We start from the raw sequence: 12,081 nt of genomic DNA on the forward strand, positions 1-12,081 counted from the left end.
GAAGAGGAAAATATTCTGAACAATATGGGAACAGAAATACAAAAAAGCAATGTTTATAGAATGTAAGAGGATAAAGTAATTCATGATGATGTGTGGACGAGGTGTTCATCATCATATCTTATCACTCCACTGCCGTATCGGGGTAAGAGTGGCGTCATTAGCATCCTTAAGATACATGTAGGGCCTCGGGAGCATTCACGGAAAATGTGGTCCATTGTTTGGGTGGGCTCTCCACAGGGACATTCAGCGCTTGTTGTGAGGCCCCATCTAAATAGGTTGTCCCTTGTTTTGCCCACCTTTGCCCTCGCTTAGTTAGGCGTCACCCAGTCTTTCCTAGAGAGGGCTGTTCCATTGGGTAGATGCTCTCATTGGGAGGGCTACAGTCAGTCCCTTGCCACCTCTCGAGCCTCCATGTCGAATTACTTCCTGGTGGGTGGTGGTGGAGTGGGTGTTAATGTAATTTAATTGTTTACTTACTCTTTATTACTTTTTACTTTTTTACAACTACTTCTTTACTTTTACTTTTTACTCTGTTTCATTATTCATCAGTATTTTAAATACAAAGCAGCAGGAGTGAAATATTCAAGTAACTGATTTTTTGTCAATTATTACTAAGGACCAAACCGTCTTCCTCCCGTGCCCTGCATCTTCTTCTATATGCCAACTCTTTAAATAAATGAAATTCTTTAATGGAGGAGCGCCTTGACATCCTTCGAACAGCTCATCCGCGAGATAGTGGGCACCAAGCGCCCTCCCCCTGGGGGTTGGCAAGTGAAGTGACTTGGGGGTAGAGCCCCCCCAGTATAAATAAAAAACAATCATTTAAAAGAAAAAGAAAAACAAAGCCAGGCAGGAGAAAACAATCAAAAATAGGTTTTGCCCTTTCTGAAGATGATCAAAACCAAGAACTCAAATCTGATAACAGTCCCTTGAAAGGTGGCAGGGGGCAAACTTCAGGAAATCCACCAGGAATAGCAGAAAATGGCAGCACCACAGCCCGAGTTCAAACTGAAGTGAAGTGTCTCCTTTTATATTGCTGAGGCCACACCCCCAGCCTCATAATCAGATGGCCCCGCCTCCTTGGGCTGCACTTTAAGGAAGCAGGGTGAATAATTAAAATTCAAATAAGAAAATAGCAACATAGTAAATAAACACATTATTTATTAAAACCATAATATGACATACATCAAAGGAAATGACAAATGCAACAACAAAATATTCCAAAGAAAACTTAAACATTACATTTAAGAAAACTTAACTCAAGCCAGAGACAAAACCAACACGTTGCACCCATGCCAGTGGACTAAGTGGGCAGGAGACGTCACAATAAGTACTCAGTCCGCACTCCAGAGCTGCTTTTCTGGCCGACACCTCCAGGTAGTCCTCAGCCACGAGCTTCTCAGGTCAGCACCAGGACGTTACACTATAGCGCCTTTCAAAATGAGCTGCGCAACCCTGCAGATGGCAGCAGATGAGGACAGTTGAGTTAGAGTGGTGGCTGTCCTTCTGAAACTGTCGCTCCCATCACTGATTCCATGTCTTTATTTTTATGTTGCCAGCTTTCTTTTACGTACTTTGATGTCGAAGCCCACACAGAGTGCAAGTTTGACTCCTTGACGATAATGAATGGAGGCTCCACCAGCTCACCTGTGCTTGGCCGATACTGTGGCACAAACTCGCCTGGCACCGTCCACTCCGGCTCCAACAAACTGCTTGTGGTCTTCATCTCTGACCATTCCGTCGTGAAGGGGGGATTTTATGCCACCTGGAGCACCGACTCCACAGGTGAGTTTTTATTTTGGACATTAAAGGGCAGAACAATTCTCTCTCTCTCTCTCTCTATATATATATATATATATATATATATATATATATATATATATATATATATATATATAAAATCCAATGTCTTTCTGTCCGTCTGGCTGTTCGTTTTTCACGAGAGAACTACTTAACGGATTTAGATTGAGTCTCTTTCTACAATTTGCTTGAACACTGCAGTTGAATTTGCGACTTCTCTCATCGTGCTAAGTATCAGAGATTGCGTGAATCTGAGAGAGACGCAGCGGGCCAAGGGGAGGTGGGAGGTGGGGCAGTGCCAAGGGGAGGTGGGCGTGGCGGTCCTCACTCACGCACCGGACTAGGGGCGTATCTTACATCTGCTTAACTAGTGAATGAGAGAACTACTTCACCGATTTAGATCGGGTGTTTTTTTCTATCATTTGCTTGAACATTCCAGTTGATTTTGCGATTTCTCTTATCGCGCTAAGTATTATAGTTCGCTTGCTGTACCGATTTATTTGCATGAATCTGAGAGACATGGCCCTCCTCACTCACGCTCCCGCCTGGGGTACGTATCTTACATCTGCTAAGATCACGACTGAGAGAATTACTTCTCGAATTTAGATTGTTTTTTTTTTTACTAGAATTTGCTTAAACATTCTGGTTGATTTTGCGACTTCTGTCATCGCTAAGCATCAGAGTTTGCTTGCAGTAATATATATACAGTGGAACCTCGGTTTGCGAGCATAATTCGTTCGGAAACGTGCTCGCAATCCAAAACGTATATCAAAGCGAATTTCCCCATAAGAAATAATGGAAACTCAGATGATTCGTTCCACAACCCAAAACTATTCATATAAAAATGATTAATACAAAATATAAAGTAAAGCACTTTACCTTTAAAAAGAATCATGGCTGGTGTGAGTTTCTAAACTCATGTGGGATTCCACCCAACGGGACGACACGCGAAGAGTGTCCCAAAGCAATCGCTGTCTCCCAGTGCTGTAGCAGTTTGCCGATAAGCACATTCAAAAGATCACAGACATACTATAAGCCTGTCGTCAATGGGTCATACAAGGAACATTATAAAGATCCCGCTGCAATAAATATCAAGTCAAAATTTATTAAAATTTTTGCTCGTCTTGCAAAACACTCGTAAACCAAGTTACTCAGTAAACCGAGGTTCCACTGTATACAGTATATAATATACCTCTGCGTTTTGGAGCGTACCTTGCCTCTGCTTAGCAAGCAATTCCTTTTTGTTCATCGGTTTTTAAAGTTTGTTCTGTTTCAGTACTATGCGGGTGGAGCCGCGTGGGACAGCTAGTTTATAATATGGAATACGCTGAGACCTGGTGCTGCCTGTATGTTGAGGACGGCTTTGTCTCGCTGTGTGTCAGGTTCAATTTTCCATCCACACATTTCTTGTACGACTTTATGAAAAGTGATCTGGCCAGCTTTCTAAACTCTCCCTCACTGTCGGCTGTAGAAATTCCATTTTTCTCCAGGTGATATCAGTCATGTCTAAGCCCCCCGGCTGTACCTTAAAACCAAATGCCTCTTGATAAGCTGAGAGCGCCTGAGAATGAGGCCTTTACATGCGATGGTCAGACAGGCCATGGAGGTCAGTCCCTCACAGTGTTGTGAAAGTGAGTCTCAAGTGAGACAAAGAGGGTGTGAGCCCACCAAAATAACCCACAAAGCAGGCCTGGACCTTCACTAGCCTGTCTTAATGTTGCTTTACCACCAGGCAGCACGGCCCCCAACTACTACCTGCAGGCTTTGGCCTACGCTGGCTTTTAAAGTTCAAAATATAAAGAAAGTCCCAGAAATCTTCCCCTCCCTGTCTCTTCTCTTTCTCCCTTGTCTTCTAGTCCTCTGACCTTTCTTTCTCCAGGTGGATGAGCCCAAACCTTAAGTCACCACTCGGCCCAAACTTCACCAGGGCTTTTAAACTGCAGCCGGGAAGTACTTCTGATGTCATTTCTCCAAATTACTGTCCAGAGTCAGGAATGCCCTTTGGAAATCCTGGGACTGTCCTCCATGATCTTCCTCTAGCGGCCTGGCCGTCTTCGATGCCGTCTTGGTTTGCACCTGTGCTGCCATTTTGTGGTGCATTTGCCCCGCCATTACTGAGCAGTTCATAGCAGTGGCGTAGCTGGAGTTTGTGCCACTCGGTGCTTCAATTTGCCGCCCTCCAGCATATCTGAGTATGTTAACCAATTTAAATTGAAAATTAAAATGACGTATAGAGAAAAATTAAGGTACATTTGGCATAGATTTATTCATATATAGAGAAACAGGAATAATTATTCACAAATAATTATTTATAAGCATCAACTAGACAAGAATATAGTATAGGCGCACTGATAAGCCATGGTGTAAGTATTAGTTTAATATAATTACGCTGCGAAAACCAGAACACGTGACAGGTGGAGAGCAAAAACATTTTGGATTGATCACGAAACGAAATTACAAATTGTAAATTAGTTGTTTAGTTCCTAGAAATTCTTATCGGTGTGACGTTTCTGTTTATTTTTGTTATTGCCTCATAAATTTCAACTGCTGTGTCTGATGCCGTCTTAAAATGATTTTTAAAAATCAGAGAGTTTGACTTTTTTCATTCATGAATGATATTTTTTCTGAACCCTGCTGATTACACACCAATTGTACTGAGCCCTTTGACCAATAATGCCTCCCCCAAAAATGTGCCGCCTGGGGCAGACCACCCCCTCCGCCTGCCCTTAGCTACGCCACTGATTCATAGGGTATATTGCTAAATGTGACGTCACCATTGCAACAGCTGTTAAGGTCAACTTCAAGCATTTCCAGGTTATCTGAGTTTGGAAGCTATCTGTGAACTGAGAAAGTGCTTTTTGTTTCTGGATTGCCAGCACGACGACAATTATGGTACATGGGTTTGTTTTCATTTTTTTGGGTTTGACGAAAGATCTAACAGACTTGGTTGATTCTCAGCTGCCGTTTCTCCTCATGCTTCCTTTTAAACACATATGCCTTTCGCAGACCTCTAGCAGCCTGCCCCGAGTGCCAGCTTTCCCTTAAAGTGCCAGGCTGCTCTAATGCAGGGTGACAGGCATAATAAAAGTCTGAATGAGCGTAAGCCACCCTAATTCGGGGTGTTCAAAGGAAATGTCATGAGATGGAAATACATCATAAACGAGAAGAGTTGTGTCAAAGATTTAAAATATTAAAATGTGTGCCTTCATTTACATATTAAAAGTCTAAACCTCCTGAATTGTAATAGAAATGTGTCACTTGTCACCCTCTGTAGGGGGCTAGAAAAGGATCAGAAATCAACGTCATATTTGACCTTCAAATAGTCTAAACAGTCATTGTCTCACAACCAGTGGTCCACAGGGACCAACCCTGGATGAACCCCCAATCTGCTGATCGAGCTCGATTCAAGGGTCTCACAGAGAGAGCAGAACCCGCTGCTCTGACTTTCACGCTCGAATCACTAAGGAGGATAAGCATTGACAGTCACGCTGGTGACCGTGCGGGTCCAAACTCACATACGGGCCCCCCCCCAGACTTTGACAGTCACACACCATTCACCAACACACTGGCATGTGAATAAAATGGGTCACGAGATAGCAGAGGTTAGGAAACTCCGGTCTAAAATGATAGCCTGCATACTTCTGTTTGAAATGTGTGTAGGCCTCAGAGGGCTAGGACCACCAGTAAAGATTTAAATGTCAATAGTATGATCATGTTATTGATCAGCAAGCTTGAAATCTTATAAAACAACACACCACATGCCTCTATTAGACATTCCCATTTTTTTTGAAGATCTGAAGAGGAGAAAATTTGACCCCTCATATCCCAGTAGAAGGTCATCCCCTGGGGTCAGCTGATGGGGCCTGCACAATTTCAGGTCTTTCTGATCGTTTGTGATGAAGACGTCTGTTGGTTTATTTATTAGTCATGAGGGTGTGATGTCCTGTTCAACATATGAGGGGTTTTTAGGTCTTAGAGGCCCAACAGCAGCGGAAAACTCCACAAAGTTTGACATCTGACATATCCAGACAGTGAGACGAGTTGAACGGCTTCTTGTACCGGTGAGTCAGGATATGCTGGACAAAACAAAACTAAAAGTGATTTCAAAGCGTTCGGAAGGAATTCTTATGAACACAATAGTGCACCGTCTGTCAGGTTAGGGTTGGGGTTAGGGATATTACCGTGCCACTTGACCAAAGATTGAAAATATTAAATATACTAAAGTTCATTTTCTTGTCCAGGATTCCTAACGCCCTATTTCTCATTCGATCCTTCCAGAATATACATATTAAGCTGTTCAGTCCTTTCCCGTTCCTTTCTTTTACGTGTTGTTTTATTCGAGAATGTTTCATGAGCAAGTCCAAACATAACAGGGTGTGAGGAACAGCCCGGACACAGACAGGCAGACACCGCTGTTTTATCACCCAACGCACGTTTACTCATACTTCTTTACAGTGAACACACTCACAACTCAGTACTCCGCACCAATCACCCCTCAACTCCAGGCCTCTCACAATGCCTTTTCTCACTTGCTGACCGTCTCCACTCCTCTCTTCCTCTCCTCCGAGCTCCATCCTCTTCCACCCGACTCCAGCAGCCCCTTTATAATCCCCACCCGGATGTGCTCCAGGTGCCTCCCGATAATCTTCCGCCGGCACTCCCCAGTGTGGCGGAAGTACCAGCTGCACACCCGGAAGCACTCCGGGTGTCCCTGGTCTTCTTTCCCACAGCACTTCCAAGTGTGACGGAAGTGCTGAGGGCCAGGGCTCCTCAGGCATTGTGGTGCCCCCTGGCGGTGACCACGGGCCCCTATAGGGTTAAGCTTCCAAGCTCTGTTCCTGTGGTCCCCAAAGCCACCAGGGCAGTCGCCCCCTTGTGGTCTGGAGGAGGCGCAAAGCCATCCTCTGGTCCTCCTGGTCATCCCGGCTGGGTACCACCACCAGCCACTCGCCACAAGGGTTACGAGAGACTAACTCATCAGCTGGATCAGAGGCATTAGAGGTATAACACCGACCACCCATGAAATTCCATATCCTTCATTTTGATTAAAATTCCTTCATTCCTCACATTACGGATGATGATGCAGTAGCGACCCGCTGAGCTGGTTACTTTGAGCAGTTGTTTAAAGCTGATCCTCTGGTCAGGACTTGGACATCTCTGGTCCACAGTTCTTGAGGCTGATCCTCCAGTTAGCTGTGAACCCCCCAGTCTCACTGAGATGGCACAGGTAGTGAACCAGCTGAAGGAGGGAAAGACTGCAGGGATATGTGGTATCCGCGGTCAACTTCTCCAGGCTGGTGGTAAGGCTGTCCTCCTGGCATTGCTAGCAATCTTTGCTTCCGTTTTGGAGACTGGCGTCATCACAACTGACTGGAAAACGGTACTTGTCATCTCCCACTGGAAAGGGAAGGGTGATGGCCTGGATTGTAGCAGCTACAGGGGGATAACACTACTCTCGGTACCAGGTAAGGTCCTCGCTAGGGTCGTCCTCAATAGGATCCGTGATCACTTGCTCACCTGCCAGCGACTGGAACAGTCTGGTTTTACGACTAAAACCAATCAAGCACATCCTGGCACTGAGGGTTGTCATGGAGCGCAAACACGAATACTGGCAGAGTTTCTTTGCAGCCTTTGTTGATTTTCATAAAGCATTTGACTCATTTGATCGAGCTGCCCTGTGGGACATCCTGAGATTTTGTGGGATCTCCTCAAGGTTGCTGGATATCATGGCCGGCCTGTCCACTGGTACTGTGAGTGCTGTGCAGAGTGGAGGCAGACCCTCTGTGTTTTTCCCAGTTGATTCTGAGGTTCGTCAGCGGTGTGTTCTGCTCCTACTCTGGTCAGTGCTAGGATCGACTGGGTGTTGGGCAGAGTCGTGAGGTCCAGAGGCTGGGGAGCATCTGTTGGCGAAGAGAGATTCACTGATCTTGACATTACTGATGATGCTGTGATCTTCACAAAGTCGATGGAGGCTCTAATCGGGGGTCTCAAGAGTCTGAGTGTTTGGGCTTGTTAAGGTCCTGATAAAAACTAACATCCAGGCCTTTAATGACCTCTTGGGCAAGGCCGTCAGCAGTATGTCTGTCTATGGAGAGTGTCGACCTCGTCAAGAGGTTTGCTTACCTCGGCAGTGACATTCATGTCTCTGGTAATTCTTCCTATGAAGTCAGTAGACCAATAGGGAGAGCATTCGGGGGTCATGACGTCACTAGAAAGGGGTGTGTGGCGCTCCCGATATCTCTGCAGAAGGTCCATGTCTTTAGAGTCCTGGTGCTTCCTGTTTACAAGACATGGATGCTATCCAGTGACCTGAGACGAAGACTGGACTTGTGTCTCTTTGGAGAATCCTTGGGGGCCTCTGGTTTGACTTTGTGTTGCTCATGGAGTCCTGAATGAGGTACATGACCTGCATTGTGAGGGAGCGTCAGTTACGGTACTACAGCCATGTGGTGCGATGGCCCGAGGGTGACCCTCATTTTTGAGGACCCGAACAACTGGACCAGGCCAAGAGGACACCTACCTAACACCTGGCTGTGGCAGAAAGACGGTAATTTCTGGAGGGTGGGACTGGACCGCGTGTCTGCCTGGGGGGTTGCCAAACAGGATCCCAAGCTATTTCATTGTGTGGTTGGACCAGTGCGTGCCCCCCGACCTGACCTGACATAACTTCCTCTTTCAGGACCTCATAAGTTACCATCTCTGTCTTCTTGTGGTAGTCGTTACCTCTGCCTGCCTTTCCCTATTAGGCCTCCATCTACAGACATCATATAAAACGTAGAAGGCTTGATTTATTTGAATTATTTTGTGATCGGCCCTTTTAATTGTGTGTTGCTTCATTAAACACCTTGTGATATTGCTTGCTCTGAGAGATAACCCGCGATATACAGGGACAAAATAAAGATAAATTGAGTCGTTTTCTACCAAATAAAAGGCCTTCTTTTCTCAATGCACTTCCACTCTCATCTCTGCTTTTTTTGTCTGCTCAGGATGTGGTGGGACCCTTCACACTGACAGCGGCACCTTCAAGTCTCCAGGACACCCCGGGCAGTTCCCTACAAATTCAGAGTGCATGTGGACCATCGTCGCACATGAAAGTAGCCACTTGGAAGTCAACTTTGACAGCAACTTTGAGATTCCTGACAGCAGCGGCCAGTGCCAGAGCAGCTTTATCAAGGTGGGTTATACGTGATGAGGGGGGCGGCTGATGACCACACTTCTATTCGCTTATTTGTTACAGGGCTTAGATTGGGCTGTGGACTGTAGAATTGTTTTTTTATTTAATGTGAAGGCAGAATGAAAAGAATAAAAGACAAGCAAATTATTTGATTTAAGACAGATGTACCCCCCAATTAGGATCATAAGCTGGCTGACGATGGCAGTCGAAGAAGGAAATGGCGGAAAGTGAAAAACAGATGTGCAAGTGCAATAGAATGCCTTAAAGGACATGCGGGCGCTGGTTTTGAATGTCAGATTTAAGCATAAAGTGGCACTTCGGCTCCAATTTGTTTAGAATTACCGTTTTAGTAAGTTAGAAAGAACAAAACAACTCACAGATGGAGGCTTTGATCCAAGAAGGAACTGGGGAAGTAACTCTCTGGGGAAAATAAATATGAACTCTTAATGTGGGGTGTAAGAAAAATTAAGGGGTTACACGAAGGATCAGTGAAGCACCACATCTATCTATCTATCTATCTATCTATCTATCTATCTATCTATCTATCTATCTATCTATCTATCTATCTATCTATCTATTATATAGTGCCTTTCATATCTATCTATCTATCTATCTATCTATCTATCTATCTATCTATCTATCTATCTATCTATCTATCATATCTGAAGGCAGGTTATCCACAGAGGGCTTCATTAACAGAATTACAGATGCCACACTCCAAGATGCAGACCACTGGTTAGCCACACAAGCAGGATGGCCAGATTACAGTTTGTGATAAAGGACTTCAAAGAGCCTGCAGAATTCTGGGAAAGGGTCTTGTGGACAGATGAGACAAAGATGAACGTCATCAGAGTGATGGCAAGAGCAAAGTGTGAAGACGACCAGGAACAGCCCAAGATCCAAAGCAGACCTCCTCATCTGTTAAATACGGTGGTACTTGGGGGTGTTACGGCTTGGGCACGTATGGCAGGTACACTTCTCTCCATTGATGATGGAACTGCTGACAGCGGTGGCACAGTGAATTCTGAGGTGTGATCTGCTCATGTTCCTTTAAATGTCTTCAAACTCACTGGACGACGCTCTTACAACAAGATGATGATCTAAACTAACTGCTGGGGCCACACAAGAGTTTAGCAAATTTTTAAAAAATTGCAAATTCTTTAATGGCCAACTCAGTCACTCAATTTCAATCCAACTGAGCAGGCCTTCCATATGCTGCAGAGAAAACTTAAAAGGACAAGACCCCCAGAACAAGCAGGAGCTGAAGATGGCTGCATGAGAGGCTTGGCAGATCCTTTTTAATGGTGGATTGTGCTGCTCTTCACTACAAACATTTCAGCAAGTGGTCTCCAGATGTGTGTTCTCATTCAATCCTGTGTGGCGCCATGAGACCGCACCCTGGCATAAACAGAGACCATCCTGTTGATAAATAGGCTGCTTCTCCATCTTGGAGGGCTTCCTGTTGTGCTTTGCTCTCCCAGTGGTGAAGCTGTCAGGTGGTATCTCTTTTATCGGTTGCTCTGCCACTCTCACTCCTTCCTTGATGTCCTCTATTTCCTCGTTCTTCATTATTTTGAAATAACAATGAAAGTCGGCAGGCTTGTCTCACCTTGAATTGGATTTTGTCACCTGTGTGTCATGCGTTCCTGTCCTCCACTGTTTTCTATTGGTTGTATTGTTCTTTAATAGTCTTTGTGTGTCTGTCCACTGGGTGGCGCTGTAGTGTTCAGGCGTTTACAGTGTTGATTCTCTCAAGTTGTCCAGTGAGGATCAGCTACCCAGTAGTCAGTCAGTAGAGCAGCAACTGTTCTTGTGCCCGCTGTGTACCACACTGTGTCATACCAATGGAGGCGTCGTACTGTCCTGATTAATCACAAGCACACGTCTCAATCTCTCAACTGTTTTACTTGCCTTTTCTTCACAGATGTGGGCTGGCAACAGAGAAGCAGATGAACACCTTTTGTCTGTGGGCTGCGGTGCCCACCCTCCAGGGCCAGTTGTCGCCCCGGCCAACGTGATAACTGCGCGCTTCCAGACAGTAGGCACCCCAGGAATTGGATTCTCAGCTTCATTCTCAACACGTAGGCCTTGCTTTTGTAGTGTTGTGTCCATTTAGTTAGTTTTAACTAAAGTCTTTTAAAGTCTTCCAGGACTGGAGGTTCATTTCATCTTCTTCTGTGATGGGAACAAGGTGCATAATATGAGGGCCTAATAAATAAATAAAGCCTGAAAATCAAACTTGTGGGACATCCCTGAAGTGCATTTTTAGAATATTTTTTAAATTACTCGGTGTCTATGACTGAGTTTGCCAAAAAAATTGAAGCAGAGTACAGAAAGCTGGCAACAGGCAGAACGGGTTGACAGCCTTGGGTGAGTGACGATCAGAGGAATGACTGGCAACTGTTTGGGTGGGGCCTCACAAGTGGGGGCGGGCTAAACAGGTGAGTGGCAGCTAACTGGGCGGGGCTAGATGGGAGCGTGGCAGCTGACTAGGTGGGGCTAAATGAGTGAGGCGGGACTAGATGACTCCACGTAATTGGCAGCTGGTTGAGCAGAGTTAGACTCTGAAGTGGGGCTGAGCTACATGACAAAGTGGCAACTGAATGAGTGGGGACGAGATAAGTGAGTGGTAGTTATCTGAGTGGGATGTGAAGAGCGAGTGGCAGCTGGCTGGAGGACTAAATCAGTGAGTGGCATCAGCATGTCAATTAGGAGGTGGACCCCATCATTTAATTCTGGACAGTTAGAAAGAGAGGGTGAAGACATTCATAGGAAATGAAAAAACTGAAGCGCTTCACTGGCATCAGGGCTTGCCACAGTGAGATGATGAGAATGATGCCAAATGCAGATGCCATGGCACCAACTATATTCAGTTTGAGAATAGTGTGAGGCTAGTAGCTACATCTCATTCTCAGTTTCTAGTTTGCCATTTTGTTTTTTTCTGGTGACTTTTAAAAACATGAAAGTGAAGTCATTGGGCTTGTTAGGCTGTTATGGCGCCATGTGGCTGGCTGTTGTTGTTACTCAAACCTGTCATTGTGAAGAACCTGCAGCTGAGCTTCCAGGAGATCTTAATTCCTAGCAGTCAGCAGGAGTTTGGGTGAGGG

General features: G+C 45.3%; 1 protein-coding gene across 1 annotated transcript in view; it reads left to right on the forward strand.

The window, feature by feature from the left end:
• Window positions 1-12,081, forward strand: part of cubn (cubilin (intrinsic factor-cobalamin receptor)) — a 279,179-nt gene that overhangs the window by 220,091 nt on the left and 47,007 nt on the right. Inside the window, 3 exon segments of the mRNA XM_039754274.1 lie at window positions 1,560-1,785; window positions 8,787-8,974; window positions 10,899-11,055. Coding sequence (XP_039610208.1) covers window positions 1,560-1,785; window positions 8,787-8,974; window positions 10,899-11,055 — 571 coding nt within the window.

The sequence above is a fragment of the Polypterus senegalus genome, chromosome 5 (assembly GCF_016835505.1).
Source record: "Polypterus senegalus isolate Bchr_013 chromosome 5, ASM1683550v1, whole genome shotgun sequence".
In the NCBI taxonomy this organism is placed as follows: Eukaryota; Metazoa; Chordata; class Cladistia; order Polypteriformes; family Polypteridae; genus Polypterus; species Polypterus senegalus.